At 38.9% G+C, this 20,863-nt stretch overlaps 1 protein-coding gene across 1 annotated transcript in view; it reads left to right on the forward strand.

Moving 5' to 3' along the window:
• The window catches only part of TMEM237 (transmembrane protein 237), a 122,208-nt gene that overhangs the window by 29,099 nt on the left and 72,246 nt on the right, over window positions 1-20,863 (forward strand). The window contains exon 5 of the mRNA XM_053713287.1: window positions 9,304-9,464. Coding sequence (XP_053569262.1) covers window positions 9,304-9,464 — 161 coding nt within the window. The remainder of the gene's footprint in view (window positions 1-9,303; window positions 9,465-20,863) is intronic.

The following is a 20,863-nucleotide window of genomic DNA, read 5'->3' on the forward strand; positions in this document are numbered from 1 at the left end:
AACTAGAATAACTGCTGCTGAGACTAGGATCTCAGACGTAGAGGACAGACAGGTCTCACATGACGCAACTATCAAACAACTGGTAAGGAAAACACAAATACTCCAAGACCGAGTAGACGACCTGGAAAACAGAAGTCGGCGCAACAACCTTCGGTTGGTGGGGGTGCCAGAATCCATCAAAGGCAAAACCTTGCTGGAGTTTGTGGCTCTGACCTTTCCGAAACTTCTGGGTATTCATCCAGACATTCTACCAATCGATGTAGAAAGAGCGCACCGCATAGGCCCGGAGAGAGGCCTGGATCAGGGAAAAAACAAGCCACGCCAAATTATCTTCAAATGCTTGAACTTTCAAGAAAAACTCAAAATCCTCAGAGCCTATCGGGCCCGCAAAGACACCATATATGAAGGATCAAAGCTTCTCCTTTTCCAGGACTATTCCATGGATGTAACTAAGCAAAGAAAAGAGTTCGCTCCTCTGTGTTCCATGCTACACGAGCAGGGAAGACAAGTAGCCTTATTGTTTCCAGCAAAGCTTCGACTACATACACCGCATGGGATCAAGCTCTTTCATTCACCACAAGCCCTGAAAAGTTTTTTGGCCACTGAAGAAGGTCAACACCATCCAGTATGAACTTAACTCCTCATCCTAATTGGGATATATCTAGTTCAAGAAGAGTTGATCTTCCTTACATTCTCACCATAAAGTTTCAAGTTTCAAATTTCAAATTCAAATTTAATTGTAAAAATAAAATGGCTGTACAGGCACTACTGCCATATAACACTGGGAGACTTGGTGGCCCTTGGGTCACGAAGAAGGACTGTTGCAGTGGGGGGTCATCCCAGCCCCCATGGGTAATGTTGTACCAACTTTATTTTGTATATCATGGTTATATTTTATTATGGTTTTTAAGTTTTATTGGTTATACAAGTCTCAGCAGCTGTTGTGTTCCAAGACAGCTATTTTTGTCAGCAGATGTAAAGATTGATTTGCAAGCAACAGGTTGGGTTAAGATGTTAAGTTATAAGTCCTTATCACATACTGGTGCAAAACATTCGGCAACTTTCAGACAAGCAACCACAACACCTCACTCATTAAGGGGGATGGGGGGGGGGAACGGGGTGAGCAGAGTCAGACACACACTATTAGATCTTACTGTTACAATAGACATACTGGGGGGGGGAAGTGACCGGGTTGGTGGGGGTCATAGAGGCTATTCACTTTACAGGATACTAGATCAACCATGAATCATATACACACACACACACGCAATTTGGACAGATCCAGACCACACTTACAGCACTCCATGACACGGTTAAGTAGTGAGGCGCTAAAAATAACCTTACACAGTTGGTCAGTAAATCCTCAGATAAAGAAGAGTCTAACCACGAACTCTCGAGAAGTATTTGTAAAAGATGTTGGTCTATTGTTTTAGATGCTCTGTGAAATGTCATATCCACTTGTGGAATTTCTTGAATATACTTTGTCCTGCAATGAGTTATCAACTTCTGAGCCTTACCTCCCTCTACCTTGACTCTCTTGGTCCAATCCCCCTCTTCTCTTCTCTTTTCGTTTCTTTTCCTTTCATTTCTCCAGTTCTTGTCCTCTCCCCGTCCCCCCCTTTCCTTTCCCCCTTTTTTTTTTTTTTTTTTTTTTTGTTTTTTGTCTCCTCACACACCAGACTACACAAAACTTATATAGATGCCACTTAAAGTTATAACCTGGAATGTGGGGGGCCTCAATACACCTATCAAACGAAAGGCGGTCCTTAATCACCTCAGAAAACTGGGCACAGACATTGCTATGCTTCAAGAGACGCACCTCACAGACCTAGAACACCAAAAATTAAAGAGGGAGTGGGTGAATCAAGTAATCTTTTTGTCTCACACGAAAGCCAGTAGGGGTTTAGCAGTAATGTTCGGGAAAAAACTGAAGGTCAACATAAAATCTACATACCTTGACCCTAACTCTAGATACATGATCATTGAGGTAACCGTTGACTCAGTGGACTATGTCCTATGTAACCTATATGCACCAAATCATAGAGATCAAAAATTTTGGGAAAATTTAATAGTACATCTAGCACCCCACTTGGGCTCCAAACTGATAATTGGTGGGGACTTTAACATGTCTCCTACTCACACTCTAGACAGACAATGGCTGGACCCCCTTAAAGCTAAAGATCCCAAAAAAAATTACAAAGCAAAATATGAAGCAAAGATATTCAAAATGTTTGAAACGGACATCAATACTAGTGATGTGTGGAGGTTGATCAACCCAGAGGGCAGAGATTACACGTGCCTTTCAAAGGCCAAGCATACACTGTCTAGGATAGATATCTTCCTTATAGATAATAAATTAACAGATAGGGTTCAGCACTGCAAAATACATGACATATTGATCTCAGACCATGCACCAGTTACATTGACACTAGAGACCGACGGAGTGCACTTCAACAGAAATATTCTTCGCTTTCCCACCCACTTGACAAAATCTGAGTCCTTCATCAAATTCTTACAACATTCTTGGACAGATTATGCAACAGACAATGCCATACATACAGACAATATCTCACTCTTTTGGGAGACAGCCAAAACTGTGTTAGCAGGTAATATTATCTCCTATGCAGCTGAAGTTAAACAAAAGACCCAACATAAACATAGAACACTTCAAAAACAACTAGGCCAGGCTTACCATTTATACCTCCAGACCAACTCGAAAACCCTCTATGATAAATATTTAGCAGCGAAAGCCGAATTGGAGGCTTTTGCACACCAACAAGCAGCCTCTGGTCTACTAAGAACAGCAGGCAGATTCTACAGATTTGGGAGCCGTGCAGGCAAATTGCTGGCCAGGTTGACAAAAGCCCAAACGGCGAAGGTTAATGTGGCTGCTCTGCGTTGGAATGGTCGTACATTCACCAATCCCGCAGATATAGTAAACTGTTTTAAGCAATACTATACCCAGCTATATACCAAACAAACACCAGTCTCACGGGAAAAATTGACTCAGTTCTGGGAATCAATAAGCTTACCACAGGTTACCCCAGAACAATTAGACAAACTTAATGCCCCGATTTCCTCAGAGGAATTAGCCTCCACATTAAAGAATCTACCACAAGGCAAGACGCCAGGCCCAGACGGCCTGCCCTCCGAATTTTATAAAGTCCTGCAACCACAGCTCACCACCACCCTTACTCGACTGTTCAACTCCTTCTTGGGGACAGACTCGCGTCCCTCAAAGGAATTCATGGCGGCACACATCACGCTTATCCCCAAACCAGGCAAGGACCATTCCTTGCCGGAATCATATAGGCCCATTTCACTCCTCAATGTGGACTATAAGATGTTCATCAAACTCATAGCAAACAGACTCAAAACCATTCTCCCGGACCTGATCCACCCAGACCAGACCGGCTTTATATTCAAGCGCACATCTGTGGTAAATTTGCGTAGAGTCTTACAGGTTATAGACTTCTACTGGACAAAGGGAAATAGCGAGGAAGTAAAGGGGGATCGGGAGGCCTTCCTGTTGTCATTGGACGCTGAGAAGGCCTTCGATAGAGTGGAATGGCCCCACCTGATAGAATCCCTTCGTAGATTTGGTTTTAAAGGCCCCTTTTTGGACATACTAGGCAAAATCTACGACTCACCAGTGGCCAGAGTTCTCTCTAATGGCCTCTTCTCGGAAGACCTCTATTTGCAGAGGGGAACCAGACAAGGCTGCCTTCTCTCCCCGCTATTGTTCAACTTAGCATTGGAGCCACTGGCTATAAAGCTCAGACGGACATACCCAGGCATAGTAATAAAGGGGGTCCCCCTTCACTTGGCTTTATACGCGGATGATATGCTATTATTTATCGACTCTCCTCAATTGTATGTCCCCATTATACTGCAGACAATTGAGGAATTCGGTAGTTTGTCAGGGTACAAGATAAACGCCTCCAAATCAGAGGTCTTGTGGCTGCTTAGACAGCCACATATTGTCCATAATTTCCCTTTTGTGGAGGCTACAGAAGGACTCACATACTTAGGCATCCAGCTGTACCGAGATCCTTCGCGTATTTACAAATCGAATTTATCTAATAAGTGCACACAACTATCTTCCCAATTAGCGAATTGGCTCAATCTCCCCCTGGGACTATCGGGCAGAATTAATCTGGTCAAGATGACCATTTTGCCGAAAATCCTCTACCCAATGCTCATGCTGCCATTTCTTCTAACCAAAGCTGACTTACAACGGCTAACCCGAGCAATCTCTCACTTTATCTGGAAACAGAACAAACCGAGAATAGCGATGGAAAAATTACACCTTCCATACTCTGCTGGAGGCTTGGCCCTCCCGAATATAAAACTTTATAACTGGGCGGCGTTGGCTAGGTTGGTTTTAGACTGGCAGCTGGACACAGCGCACTTTGGAGACAATAGGTTGGAAAGAGCTGTAGTAGCCCCGGTCTCGTTGGCATTCCTACCTTATGGAAATGGGAAATCACTCCCTGCTGACATCCTTAATAATGTAGCATACAGAGACCCATTGAGAGCCTGGCACATGATTCACAGATATCTCCAGATAGACTCTCCCTCCGTGAGACTCATCCCAGTGGTGGGAAATCCAGACTTTCCCGCAGGAATGGATCAGGAACCATTTCGTATTTGGGAGAGGCAAGGCCTCAAAGTTATAGGAGATGTGTTGGATCCGCTGCAACGCACAGTCCGCACATTTCAGGAGATAAAATCCAAATTCTCAATCCCAAATGGTCATTTCTATGCCTACTTACAGCTAAGGCACTATATAGGATCGATACAAGCGTCTAATGAGAACTTCTGGGAAATATCCCCATTCGTAATAGCTCAGAACATGTTCCGGATGGAATCATTCTCCCTATCCCACATTTATGCGCGGCTACTGCGACAAAAAGAACCTGCGATTTTGGCAAAAATGTTGCTAAAACTCAGTATCATATGCTCGACAGAACTGACTACACAAGACATTGAAGAGAGCCTGGAGAAGGCCAGACATCATTAGCGACCACACATAGAGAATCACAGGTCAGACTACTACACTTGGATTATATCACCCCACACAGACGTTCTAAATGGGATAATCGAATCCCGGACCACTGTATTAAATGTAGAATGACCACCCCCTCGCTACAACATTATTTCTACACCTGTCCGATGATCAGGAGATTTTGGGCTCAATGTCAATACTGGCTAAAGTCTACTTTCCAAATAGACATCAAATTCACAGAACTAGAAATCTTCCTACTTAAATGGGAAGAGACACACAAGAGACTGCACAAATTCCTTTCTCTATACACCATACTGGCCAGACACTGCATCCTCACAAGATGGATCACTAGGCAACCACCAACAATAGCACAGTTAAACCACATGGTGCTTAAACAGCTCTTTGTGGAACAGCATGATGTCAAACTCGACACAGTAAATAGGCTTCGCCCCTTCCTTCGCAAATGGAGCTTATACATAGACAAGTTAGATCCTTCCATACAGACGCAAATAATGAAACCTTTTGCTCACCTAGAGGCAGTCTTACAAATGAATATCAGAGGGGAAAGACAGAACCTGCCGGATAGAGAGCACAACAATGCCTCCTTAGAGGTCATGTTATTCTGATATGAGTAAATTCCTTTTTTTTTTTTTTTTTTTTTTTCTTTTCCTCCCCCTCCCTCTCTCCCCTTTTTTCTCTCATGCTCTGCTTGCTCTTCTCTCCCCCTCCCCCCTTTGTTTCCCCCCTACTCCCACACGTTTTCTGATTTGGTTGAGGATTGGAAAACAGAGGCACCAGATAGTTAACTGTACTTGTGATAGACTTGGGTTAAGTTATAAGTTGTAAATTGTATTTTATTGTTTCATTGTTTAAAATATGAAAATTCCCAAAGGTACGGAGTGTAAAGCCAAGAGAACTCATCGGAACTGCACTTTCCAGTTCAGTGGACTCACGGTACTACATGGACATTATCCTCTAAAAACAGACACGAATATTTGTATATGTGACACTATCTGTATGTATACTGATTGCACGAATTGTCTGAGATTTCCACTGTACTTACTCCGTTTCCTTTAATAAAAGAGAATTTAAAAAAAAAAAAAACTAATAGTTACATTGTAGCTAGCTTAGGGTTTATTTTTATTTTACAGGCAAGTTTGTATTTATTTTAACTAGGTAGAATAGTTACCAAATAGTTATTAACTATTTAATAACTACCTAGCTAAAGTAAATACAAATTTACCTGTAAAATAAAACCTAACCTATGTTACAATAACACCTAACACTACACTACAATTAAATAAATTACCTACATTAAATTCAATTTAAATAAATTAAATTAGCTAAATCACAAAAAACAAACACACTAAGTTACAGAAAATAAAAAAAGGTAACCTTTTTGGGTTTCCAAATAGATTCAGTGTCCATGACTCTGAAATTGGTTTCAGCTTGTCAAAACCTTCAATCTCAATTGTTCCCTTCGGTAGCATTGTGCATGGAAATTCTAGGTCTCATGACTGCTGCATCGGACGCGATCCCTTTTGCTCGTTTTCACATGAGACCTCTCCAGCTTTGTATGTTGAACCAGTGGTGCAGGGATTATACAAAGATATCACAATTAATATCCTTAAATCCCAATGTTCGATCTTCTCTAACTTGGTGGATGAATCACCATCGTTTAATTCAAGGAGCCTCTTTTGTTCGTCCAACCTGGACTGTGATCTCAACAGATGCGAGTCTTTCAGGTTGGGGAGCTGTATGGGGATCTGACAGCGCAGGGGGTTTGGGAATCTCAGGAGGCGAGATTACCAATCAACATTTTGGAACTCCGTGTGATTTTCAGAGCTCTTCAGTTCTGGCCTCTTCTGAAGAGAGAATCGTTTATTTGTTTTCAGACAGACAATGTCACAACCGTGGCGTATGTCAATCATCAAGGTGGGACTCACAGTCCTCAAGCTATGAAAGAAGTATCTCGGATACTTGTATGGGCGGAATCCAGCTCCTGTCTAATTTCTGCGGTTCACATCCCAGGTGTAGACAATTGGGAAGCGGATTATCTCAGTTGCCAGACGTTACATCCGGGCGAATGGTCTCTTCACCCAGAGGTATTTCTTCATATTGTTCGAATCTGGGGACTTCCAGAAATCGATCTGATGGCCTCTCATCTAAACAAGAAACTTCCCAGGGATCCTCAGGCGGAAGCAGTGGACGCGTTGTCGCTTCCTTGGAATTATCATCCTGCCTATATCTTTCCGCCTCTAGTTCTTTTCCAAAAGTGATTTCCAAAATTCTAATGGAGCGTTCGTTTGTACTGCTGGTGGCTCCAGCATGGCCTCACAGGTTTTGGTATGCGGATCTCATTCGGATGGCCAGTTGCCAACCTTGGACACTTCCGTTAAGACCAGACCTTCTATCTCAAGGCCCATTTTTCCATCAGGATCTCAAATCATTAAATTTGAAGGTATGGAGATTGAACGCTTAATACTTAGTCATAGAGGTTTCTCTGACTCAGTGATTAATACTATGTTACAGGCTCGTAAATCTGTGTCTAGGAAGATTTATTATCGAGTCTGGAAGACTTACATTTCTTGGTGTTCTTCTCATAAATTCTCTTGGCATTCTTTTAGAATCCCTAGAATTTTACAGTTTCTTCAAGATGGTTTGGATAAGGGTTTGTCTGCAAGCTCTTTGAAAGGACAAATCTCTGCTCTTTCTGTTCTTTTTCACAGAAAGATCGCTAATCTTCCTGATATTCATTGTTTTGTACAGGTTTTGGTTCGTATCAAACCTGTCATTAAGTCAATCTCTCCTCCTTGGAGTCTTAATTTGGTTCTGAGGGCTTTACAGGCTCCTCCGTTTGAACCTATGCATTCTCTTTATATTAAATTACTTTCTTGGAAAGTTTTGTTCCTTTTGGCCATCTCTTCTGCTAGAAGAGTTTCTGAGTTATCTGCTCTTTCTTGTGAATCTCCTTTTCTGATTTTTCATCACGATAAGGCGGTGTTGCGGACTTCATTTCAATTTTTACCTAAGGTTGTGAATTCTAACAACATTAGTAAAGAAATTGTTGTCTCTTCATTGTGTCCTAATCCTAAGAATTCTCTGGAAAGATCTTTTCATTCTTTGGATGTAGTAAGAGCTTTGAAATATTATGTTGAAGCTACTAAAGATTTTAGAAAGACTTCTAGTCTATTTGTTATCTTTTCTGGTTCCAGGAAAGGTCAGAAGGCTTCTGCCATTTCTTTGGCGTCTTGGTTAAAGTCTTTGATTCATCATTCTTATGTGGAGTCAGGTATGTCCCCGCCTCCATGGATTACGGCTCATTCTACTAGGTCAGTTTCTACTTCCTGGGCTTTTAGGAATGAAGCTTCTGTTGATCAGATTTGCAAAGCAGCAACTTGGTCTTCTTTGCATACTTTTACTAAATTCTACCATTTTGATGTTTTCTCTTCTTCTGAAGCAGTTTTTGGTAGAAAAGTACTTCAGGCAGCTGTTTCAGTTTGATTCTTCTGCTTATAATTTCAGTTTTTTTCATTATAAAGATTAAAACTTTTGATTTGGGTTGTGGATTATTTTTCAACGGAATTGGCTGTCTTTATTTTATCCCTCCCTCTCTAGTGACTCTTGCGTGGAATTCCTTATCTTGGGTATCTGCTATCCCATACATCACTAGCTCATGGACTCTTGCTAATTACATGAAAGAAAACATAATTTATGTAAGAACTTACCTGATAAATTCATTTCTTTCATATTAGCAAGAGTCCATGAGGCCCACCCTTTTTTATGGTGGTTATGATTTTTTTGTATAAAGCACAATTATTCCAATTCCTTATTTTTGATGCTTTCGCTCCTTTCTTATCACCCCACTTCTTGGCTATTCGTTAAACTGAATTGTGGGTGTGGTGAGGGGTGTATTTATAGGTATTTTGAGGTTTGGGAAACTTTGCCCCTCCTGGTAGGAATGTATATCCCATACGTCACTAGCTCATGGACTCTTGCTAATATGAAAGAAATGAATTTATCAGGTAAGTTCTTACATAAATTATGTTTTTTTCACATGCATAAAAAATATTATGTTAACCATTGGGCATTCTATATGTTTTTTAGCTTTGTATTGAAGTGCAAATTTTAGGTATCTACTTGGGCAGAATAGCCACATTTATGTTTTGTTTGACAATAGGAAATGTTTTATGCTTAATCACAGAAACTCTATCTGGGAACAATCACTTTAGAAAACAAATTAGTTGCTAATAATGTGTACAAGTCATGACATTAATAAGTCCTGTTTTCACTAGGAAAATCCGCTCTTCTGAACATGGGTTTGCTAATGAGCTCGGGGTGGAGGAAGAAGATATAATTCCTGATGGACATATGAAGTCTCCCGAGCCCCAGCCTGTGCTCATCATGCCCTCCAGCAATAGCCAGCCTGTGGGAAAACTATTTGTAGAGAAGAATCGTAAGTAAAGACTCTTCAATTATCCACAACATGGAAATACAATGAAAAAACACAATATAATTGAAAAAAGATAGTGTTATTCTTTGCATAAATGTTTTCTAGAAGATCTTTTTATATAGCATATACAGTTTTTTTGTTTGTTTGTTGTTTAATCTATAGTTTTACTTATTTTTAAATAACATTGTGCTGATTTTTAGACTCCTAACCAAACCCCAATGTTTTAGATGTATACTGATGCCTACAGTCTCCTTTTTTTGTAAAGAGTCTTTTCATATGCAGGCGAGGGCGGAGTGCCTGCTCTTTTTGCTTTCCAGCCCAGATTGGTTAGCTTTGTAAGGTATTCCACAAATAATTAGTAAGTTTTACACATCAGCCATCCAAAGCACAGTGGTAAATGGAAAACGGTGCCAGTATGGTTCATATGTGCAAGTTTGCTGAATTAATATTATATTCAGAAAGATAAAGTAAAAATAAAAGCTGATTTAAATTTGTGTTAAAGGGATATTAAACACAATTAATGCTTTCTAAAATTATGAATCCAATGAAAGATTAGTCTAAAAATAATATGCTTATGAATATTTTTTTTTTATATACCTTAAAGGGACAGTCTACACCAGAATTGTTATTGTTTTAAAAGATAGATAATCCCTTTATTAACCATTTCCCAGTTTTACATAACCAACACAGTTCTAATAATATACTTTTAACCTCTGTGATTATCTTGTATCTAAGCCTCTGCAAACTGCCCCTTTTTTCAGTTCTTTTGACAGCCTTGCAGTCTAGCCAATCAGTGCCTGCTCCCAGATTACTTCACGAGCACAGTGTTATCTATATGAAATATGTGAACTAACACCCTCTAGTGGTGAAAAACTGTTAAAATGCAATCTGAAAGAGGTGGGCTTCAAGGTCTAAGAAATTAGCATATGAACCTCCTAGGTTAAGCTTTCAACTAAGAATACCAAGAGAACAAAGCAAAATTGGTGATAAAAGTAAATTGGAAAATTGTTTAAAATTACATGCTCTATCTGAATCATGAAAGTTTATTTTGGCCTAGACTGTCCCTTTAAGTGTGGATGACAACACATGGTTGTTATCCTTACAATATATTAAGCAGGGATGATGACCACAAATCATCATTTGTAGGGGTGTGCTTTCTTTCATGTAATTGGCAAGAGTCCATGAGCTAGTGACGTATGGGATATACAATCCTACCAGGAGGGGCAAAGTTTCCCAAACCTCAAAATGCCTATAAATATACCTCTCACCACACCCACAATTCAGTTTTAACACACTTTATCTCCCTATGGAGGTGGTGAAGTAAGTTTGTGCTTGATTTTCTTCTGTGATAAGCGCTTCTCAGCATTTTGAAGCCTGATTCCTCTCAGAGTACGGTGTTTGTCAGAGGGATGTGAAGAGAATATCACCTATTGATTCTATGGTTATTTATCGTGTCATTCTTGGCGCAAGAATTTTTTTGGCGGGAAGGTAAGTTCGGTGACGCAAATTTGTCATTTCTGGTGCCTTAGTTGACGCCAGGTTTCCTTGCATAAAGTTGTGTCTGCCATGATGCGAGTTGCGTCATTTCCGGATGTTGTTAGCGCCCAAAAATTTCATTTTGCGTTGTGCCTCATACTTGGTGCCAAATAATTTAATTATTTAAACCGCACTTCCTATATGCCTCTTGCCTTTTTTATTCTCAGAGGACTATGCTTTTTGCATTTTTTCCCATTCCTGAAACTGCCATTTAAGGAAATTGATCATTTTGCTTTATATGTTGTTTTTTTCCCCTTACATTTGCAAGATGTCTCTATCTGATCCTGTCTCAGAAACCACTGTTGGAACCCTGCTGCCTGATAACAGTTCTACCAAAGATAAGTGTATCTGTTGTAAGTTAGTGGAGATTATATCTCCAGCTGTAGAATGTAACAGTTGTTATGATAAGCTTTTACATGCAGAGAATGTATCCATCAGTACTAGTACTGCCGGTTGTTCCTTCAACATCTAATGTACATGATATTCCTGTGAATATAAAAGATTTTATTGCTGATGCGATTCAGAAGGCTTTGTCTGCTATTCCACCTTCTAATAAACGTAAAAAGGTCTTTTAAAACTTCTCATAAGTTATTCCGACAACATACTGAATTATCCTCCTCTGATGAGGATCTATCTGGTTCAGAAGATCCTACCTCGGATATTGATACTGACAATTCTACTTATCTCTTTAAGATGGAGTATATTTGTTCCTTGTTAAAAGAGGTGTTGATTACTTTGGATATTGAGGAAACTAGTCCTCTTGATACTAAAACTAGCAAACGGTTAAATTCTGTTTATAAACCTCATGTGGTTACTCCACAGGTTTTTCCAGTTCCTGATGCTATTTCTGATATGATTTCTAAGGAGTGGAATAGGCCTGGTGGTACATTTATTCCTTCTTCTAGGTTTAAAAAGTTGTATCCTTTGCCAGCAGTTAGATTGGAGTTTTTGGGGAAAAATCCCCAAAGTTGATGGGGCTATTTCTACTCTTGCCAAACGTACTACTATTCCTATGGAAGATAGTACTTCCTTTAAGGACCCTTTAGATAGGAAACTTGAATCTTATCTAAGGAAAGCTTATTTTCTGGCTACATTCCTAGGCCTGCTATATCCATGGTTGATGTTGCAGCTGCATCAACTTTTTGGTTGGAAAGCTTAGCGCAACAGGAAACAGATTCTGATTTGTCTAGCATTGTTCGCTTGCTTCAACATGCTAATTATTTTATCTGTGATGCTATTTTTGATATCATCAATATTGATGTTAAATCTATGTCTTTAGCTATTTTAGCTAGAAGAGCTTTGTGGCTCAAACATTGGAATGCTGACATGGTATCTAAGTCTAGATTACTATCTCTTTCTTTCCAAGGTAACAATTTATTTGGTTCTCAGTTGGATTTAATTATTTCAACTGTCACTGGGAGGAAGGGAGTTTTTTTCCTCAGGATAAAAGATCTAAGGGTAAATCTAAAGCCTCTAATTGTTTTCGTTCTTTTCTACAGAATAAGGAACAGAAAGCCAATCCTTCCCCCAAAGAATCTGGTTCCAAATTGGAAACTTTCTTCAAGTTGGAATAAATCCAAGCCTTTTAAGAAACCAAAGCCAGCCCCAAGTCCACATGAAGGTGCAGCCCTCATTCCAGCTCAGCTGGTGGGGGGCAGATTAAAATTTTTCAAAAACATTTGGGCAGATTCTGTCCAAAATCAATGGATTCAAAGTATTGTGTCTCAAGGGTATCGAATAGGTTTCAGAGTAAAACCTCCTGTGAGAAGATTTTTTTCTCTCACACGTTCCAGTGACGGCTCAGGCTTTTCTGAAGTGTGTTTCAGATCTAGAGCTTTCAGGGGTAATTATACCAGTTCCGTTTCAGGAACAGGGTCTTTGGTTTTATTTAAATCTATTCATTGTCCCAAAAAAAGAAAATTTATTCAGGCCAGTTCTGGATCTGAAAGTTTTGAATCGTTTTGTAAGAGTGCCAACTTTCAAAATGGTGACTATAAGGACTATTCTGCCTTTTGTTCAGCAAGGGCATTATATGTCCACAATAGACTTACAGGATGCATATCTTCATTTTCCGATTCATCAAGACCACTAACGGTTTCTGAGATTCTCTTTTCTAGACAAGCATTACCAATTTGTCGCACTTCCATTTGGCCTAGCGACAGCTCCAAGAATTTTTTCAAAGGTTCTCGGTGCCCTACTCTCTGTAATAAGAGAACAGGGTATTGCAGTGTTTCCTTATTTGGACGATATCTTGGTATTAGCTCAGTCTTTACATTCTGCTGAATTTCACACGAATCAACTAGTGTTGTATCTTCAAAGACATGGTTGAAGGATCAATTTACCAAAAAGTTCCTTGATTGCTCAGACAAGGGTCACCTTTTTAGGTTTCTAGATAGATTCAGTGTCCATGACTCTGTCTCTAACAGACGGGAGACAAATTAAATTGGTTTCAGCTTGTCGAAACCTTCAGTCTCAATCATTCCCTTCAGTGGCTATGTGCATGGAAGTTTTAGGTCTCATGATTGCAGCATCGGACGCGATTTCCTTTGCTTGTTTTCATATGAGACCTCTTCAGCTTTGTATGCTTAATCAAAGGTACAGGAATTATACAAGGATATCACAATTAATATCCTTAAATCCAAATGTTCGACTCTCTCTAACTTGGTGGTTAGATCACCATCGTATAGCTCAAGGGGCCTCTTTTGTTTGTCCAACCTGGACTGTAATCACAATAGATGCAAGTCTTTCAGGTTGTGGAGCTGTCTGGGGATCTCTGACAGCACAAGGGGTTTGGAAATCTCAAGAGGCGAGGTTCCCAATCAATATTTTCAGGGCTCTTCAGGTTTGGCCTCTGTTGAAGAGAGAACCATTCATTTGTTTTCAGACAGACAATATCACAACTGTGGCATATGTCAATCATCAGGGTTGGACTCACAGTCCCCTAGCTATGAAATAAGTATCTCGAATACTTTCTTGGGCAGAATCCAGCTCTTGTCTAATTTCTGCAGTACATATCCCAGGTGTAGATAATTGGGAAGCGGATTATCTCAGCCATCAGACTTTACATCCGGGGGAGTGGTCTCTCCATCCAGATGTGTTTTTTCAGTTTGTTCAGATGTGGGGTCTTCCAGAAATAGATCTGATGGCTTCCCATCTAAACAAAAAACTTCCCAGGTACTTGTCCAGGTCCAGGTATCCTCAGGCGGAGTCGGTGGATGCGTTAGCAGTTCCTTGGTTTTACCAACCTGCTTATATCTTCCCGCCTCTAGTTCTTCCAAGAGTGATTTCCAAGATCATCATGGAACAATCGTTTGTGTTTCTGGTAGCACCAGCATGGCCTCACAGGTTTTGGTATGCGGATCTTGTCCAGTTGCCAACCTTGGCCACTTCCTTTAAGACCAGAACTTCTGTCTCAAGGACCGTTTTTTTTTCATCAGAATCTCAAATCGTTAAATTTGAAGGTATGGAAATTGAACGCTAAGTGCTTAGTCATAGAGGTTTCTCTGACTCGGTGATTGATACTATGTTACAAGCTCGTAAATCTTTTTCTAGGAAGATTTATTATCAAGTTTGGAAGACTTAGAATTCCTAGAATTTTACAGTTTCTTCAGGATGGTTTGGATAAATGTTTGTCTGCAAGTTCCTTGAAGTGACAAATCTCTGCTCTTTCTGTTTTATTTCACAGAAAGATTGCTAAGCTTCTTGATAGTCACTGTTTTGTGCAGGCTTTGGTCCGTATCAAGCCTGTCAATAAATCAATCTCTCCTCCTTGGAGTCTTAATTTGGTTTTGAAGGCTTTACAGGCTCCTCATTTTGAGCCTATTCATTCTTTGGATATTAAACTACTTTTTTGGAAAGTGTTGTTTCTTTTGGCTATCTCTTCTGCTAGAAGAGTTTCCGAGTTATCTGCTCTTTCTTGTGAGTCTCCTTTTCTGATTTTCCATCAGGATAAGGCAGTTTTGCGGACCTAAGTTAAGTTTTTACCTAAAGTTGTGAATTCTAACAACATTAATAGGGAAATTGTTGTTCCCTCTTTGTGTCCTAATCCTAAGAATTCTTTGGAGAGATCCTTACATTCTCTGGATGTTGTAAGAGCTTTGAAATATTATGTTGAAGCTACTAAAGATTTTAGGAAGACTTCTAGTCTATTTGTTGTCTTTTTTTGTCCCAGGAAAGGTCAGAAAGCTTCTGCCATTTCCTTGGCATCCTGGTTAAAGCTTTTGATTCATCAGGCTTATCTTGAGTCGAGTGAGGCCCCGCCTCAGAGAATTACAGCTCATTCTACTAGATCAGTCTCCACTTTGTGGGCTTTTAAGAATGAAGCTTCAGTTGATCAGATTTGCAAATCAGCAACTTGGTCATCTTTGCATACATTTACTAAATTCTACCGTTTTGATGTATTTGCTTCTTCGGAAGCAGTTTTTGGTAGAAAAAATTTCCAGGCAGCTGTTTCAGTTTGATTCCTCTGCTTTTGTTTGAGTTTTTTCTTTTCATTATGAGAATAATGAGAATAATCTTATATTTTGGGTTGTGTTATTATTTTATCCCTCCCTCTCTAGTGACTCTTCTGTGGAGTTCCACATCTTGGGTATTACTATCCCATACGTCACTAGCTCATGGACTCTTGCCAATTACATGAAAGAAAACATAATTTATGTAAGAACTTACCTGAAATTCATTTCTTTCATATTGGCAAGAGTCCATGAGACCCACCCTTTTTATGGTGGCTATGATTTTTTGTATAAAGCACAATTATTTCAAAATTCCTTTGTTGATGCTTTTTACTCCTTTCTTTATCATCCCACTACTTGGCTATTCGTTAAACTGAATTGTGGGTGTGATGAGGGGTGTATTTATAGGCATTTTGAGGTTTGGGAAACTTTGCCCCTCCTGGTAGGATTGTATATCCCATCTGTCGCTAGCTCATGGACTTCTGCCAATATGAAAGAAATTAATTTTTCAGGTAAGTTCTTAAGTAAGTGTGTGTGTATGTATGTATGTGTGTGTGTATATATATATATATATATATATATATATATATATATATATATATATATAAATGTGTGTGTGTGTATATATATATAATATGTATGTATGTATGTATGTTAAAGTCCTTAAAAGCCTTTTCTTTACTTCTTTTAATTGAGGAAGCTTGCAACCAGTATACAAGTATGCATAGATATAACAGAATATAGACAATATTTCCAAAATTCTCCACAGTGAGAGCTATAAAACAGTAAAGAGATGAAAAATGATTGTCAACATACAATTTGTAACTGCTTATATTATTACAGCAGATATATTAATAAAAAATATGCTCCCCTCTTAATTGTGGATGAATAGGAGACTGGAAGTCCTAATAAAGCAACCAAAGCTAGAGCACTTAGTTCTCCTTGTACCACAAAGAGCCGATGAGGATATAACTCCCACTTATGATCTGAGCTCATTTTTAGAACTGTTACAAACAAACTAATAAACATAACCATCAAAGTTACACCAAACTAGAGGATTGCGCCATGTACAACAAAATAAGGGTTAAAGGGCCACTAAACCCAAAATCTTTCTTTCATGATTCAGATAGAGAATAGAAATTTAAACAACATTACAATTTACTTCCATTATTTATTTTGCTTCATTTTCTAGATATCCTTAGTTGAAGAAAAAGCAATGCACATGGTGAGCCAATCACACGAGGCTTCTATGTGCAGCAACCAATCAGCAGCTAGTGAGCATATCTAGATATGCTTTTCATCAAAGAATATCAAGAGAATAAAACAAATTAGGTAATATAAGTACATTAGAAAGATGTTTAAAATTGCATTCTCTTTCTAAATCATAAAAGAAAAAATGTGGGTGGCATGTCCCTTTAAGGATTATATAAAGCTCCTTTTTTAAGCACTTTCTGCCCTGTTGCCCACCCCTTAATCCGCCACAGTAGCTGAGCCACTTAGTATTTGGACTGCTCGACTCAGCACAGTGTACACTGAAGTGCTGCACTGCTACTCTCATCTGTAATTTAAAATATGATATGCTTCATATCTAGTGTGCTTGGTAGCTTTATCCAATCATTTATTCACATATACTTGTAGTATCTTTTTTATGAGGTAGAGCACAGGGATACCCCATTGTTTTTAATAACTATGAGGGGGTACAGCGAAAGAATAGATAAGCCTGTACACAAATATTATATTAGACTTAGTGATATTTTTATTTGCTGTACACCTGACAGTCGGGATAATCACCCATCTTGTGCTGATCTCGTACTCTTTATAGATAGACACCTGCACTATATGGAGGTCTACGGCCATTGAGCCCCATATTTGAGGGCATAAAGTAGAGTGCTTTTGTGTATGTTTTCTTAATTGATTTGAATGTCCTTTTTTTAGCATAATTAATAAAAGTTGTGGTTTACGTATATAGGCTTGCCTTTCTCACAAAGCTAAATTTATTGATTCTCACTGTATTTTGAACTGCACCCCTGATGTATAGCACCACAGTGTGCCAGTATATACCTGCCTTCTTTCTTTCCTTCTTCCTTCCTTCCTTCCTTCCTTAAAGCAAAATAGGTTACAATTTATTTAAAAAAATAGTAACAAATGTTAAAAGCAGGCTGTTAATCATTAATATCACTAACCATAAAAATGTATCCAATATTTTTCTGTCAGATAAGCCATACTTGAAATTATCACTAGAGGCCTCAGACAAAAATAAAATAAAAATCTATATGTGAAAGAGAAAACTTCAGTGCAATATGTGCCTGTGTTTCCTTTTTAAAGCATTAAGCTGTTACAAACTCTCTAACAAGTTGGTATAGTGTTAACCCCTTCACTCCGAAAGACATATATATATGTTGTGCGGTACTTTGCCTATTGTACTGCACAACATATATATATATATATATACATATGAGCTTCAGGAAGCTCCAGCAGTCTCGGCTGTTAAGTTATAGCCGAGAGCTGGAGTTTCTGATTTCCAGGCATCTGCCCACATATGGAACCAGAGCGCAATCAGTCCTCCAGTTCCATATGAGGACAGACGCCAGATCGATACACACAGTGGCCCTGTCGACCCAGCCCAGTAGGGAATGGAGACAGCAGAAGTGGATTGCGGCCATAAACAAATTAAATAAATAAAGGGAGAGGGAAGGAAGGGGCGCTCCGCTACAGAAAAATGGTGGGGGGCCATAACTAATGATTGTTGGAGGGAGGGAGGTGGGGGACCACTACACTACAAAATTATTTTTAAATAATTATAAAATATATAAAAACTTATTTTATAGGTACTGGCAGACAGCTGCCAGTGCCTAAGATGGTGGACATTAGTTAGAGGGGGGTAGAGTTAGAGAGCTGTTTGGGGGGAGGGTAAGGGGAAAAAAACCTTTAAGGGACATTAAACACTAAATAAATGCTAGATAGATTGATGCATTCAAAGAAAAGATTAGTCTGAGAATAACGTAATTTTTAAAGTTTCATTGTATGATTAAATATTGACAAAATAAGTGTAAGTTTTAGTGTCTATAAAACCATGGGAGCTACCATCTTGTAAATTAGGTTACCTTCTCTGTTGTGGCCAATTAGCGACAGTTATAGATAGGTCACTAAAGTGTGCAGCCAATGGCTGTGTGGAATATAACAGTGTTCTGCACTTCCATTTCTAACAGGAACTAAAAAGCTCAAAATTTAAGAATGGAATTACAGGAAAAGTGGACAAAATAAATAATGAAAATATATTGCAGGTTTTTTATATATATATATATATATATATATATATATATATATATATATATATATATATATATATATATATATATATATATATATATATATATATATATATATATATATATATATGTGTGTGTGTGATTAACCATTTTATATTACCATCTCAAAGTGTTTAATGTCCCTTTAAATTTTCATACTGGCAGACTGTCTTCCAGTACCTAAGATGGGGGTGACCAGTGGGGGCTGAGCGAGGGAAGAGAGCTGTTTGGGAGGGATCAGGGGTGGGAAGTGTCAGGTGGGAGGGTAGTCTCTACACTAAAGCTAAAAGGAATCTTACAAGTTGCCTGATTAACCCCTTCACTGCTAGGAATAATAGAAGTGTGGTGTGCAGAGAAGCTTTTACAGCCATTTGTGGCATGATTGCACAAGCAGCAAATAATTTCAGTGAGAAAGCCAAAGTTTGTCAAAAAAATTAGCAATTTTTTTTTATTTGATCGCATTTGGCGGTGAATTAGTGCCATGAAATATACCAAAATGGGCCTAGATCAATACCTTGGGTTGTCTACTTAAATAAATATATATATATATATATATATATATATATATATATAGTTTTGACAGGTAAATATAAAAAAAAAAACAGGGCTCTTTTTCTGTTTAAATGGAGCGATAGCAAAAATGATAAATATTCTCTGGTATTTTGGGCACATTTTTTTTCTGAAAGTCTCAGTTAGTGAAAGGGTTAAGATAAACCAGCAAAGGAAAGGGAAAAGAATACACGCTGGCTCAACTGCTTAAAAATAAAAAAAATCTATAATAAGTAGTGTGCTGCATGATTGTTAAATAAAACAATGTGGTAGACAATACAGCAGCTTTTAGTAAAAGAGAGAAAACTACAGTTCAGCCAATGCCAGTGGCCAGATGGACCTTTGGCGGTGTCCACCAGCTGATCTCATTCATATGCTCCGGCAGCCCTGCCAATACCACAGATGTTATGCAATTCGTAATCTTAGGATGCCGAGGTCTACTGCTCCATTCTGCCAAAACCGCCAAAGTAATTTCTGGTGTCATTCTCAAAATAGCAGTGGATACTTCTTGCCGAGATCCCAGAAAGTGTAGCTGATCTTCTGATCAGATAAGGTTGGGTCTATACGCTGCTTCCTTTACTGCTTTTTAATGTAGTAAGTAAAGAAACGCTGCCACCAGTAATCAGGGACCCAGAGAGTGCAGATGATAGTAATGTTGCTACTCCTATATTAGAGTACTGTAGTTGTAGATTAGGGCAAGGGGTTTCCTTTAAAGCAATAGACAGACTGATGTTTGAATAACAGTTTTCATACCTCTGTGTATCGTGTTTATAATGAAGTACGTAACTGGTTCATTAAAAGCAGCATGGTCTTTTCCAAGTTGTTAAACGCTGGCGTTAGTTGAGCTTGTAAAGCTGTAAATATACTTTTGATATTCTCAGCAGATATAGTCATATTGACAGGCTGCTTCAGTTAAAATATTGTGCGCTATGAACATTGCAGTCAGTCCAACACCTACCACAATACCTGATGATACTTACATGCAGTCTTTATTGCCTTCTTGGTGGCCAAAAATTGCAATTTCTTGATCCCAGAACAAGCCCAAGCAGCTATCCTGCTAAGGGAAACAAAAATAGCATAAAAATTGCCTTTCTCTGCTACAAAAACACATTCTTTATCCAGAGCAGTGCAGACTTGTGGCCATCTTGAAGAACTGGCTACCAGAAGTACGTAACTGTACTTTTTATTGTAATTTTGATGTGTTTTGTGCAACTTTTTATTTGAATGTAACAGTTAACCAGAGCTTTGAGGTTGCGCTATCGTTCGCTCGAGTTGTGCTCGAGCGAACGCGGTTACTTTCAACTTGTAATACGCACACTACTTCCAACATGCACAAAGGCCCGCGATTAAACCTAGTATTGCTTGTGCGCAACAGTTATCACACTACTTTTAATCTAACCCAAAATGTTTTAAGGAATTTTCTGGATTGCGACATCTGTTTGTGCAATACAGTGATTTGGGACTTGGTTCCGCCGCTGCTGTCGGCACCGTGTGGCTACAAGCAAACTGTTGTACTGTCAGGATTGTATTTGGTGCTTTTAATACAACAAAACTCTGT

The sequence above is a fragment of the Bombina bombina genome, chromosome 1, assembly GCF_027579735.1.
Source record: "Bombina bombina isolate aBomBom1 chromosome 1, aBomBom1.pri, whole genome shotgun sequence".
NCBI lineage: Eukaryota > Metazoa > Chordata > Amphibia > Anura > Bombinatoridae > Bombina > Bombina bombina.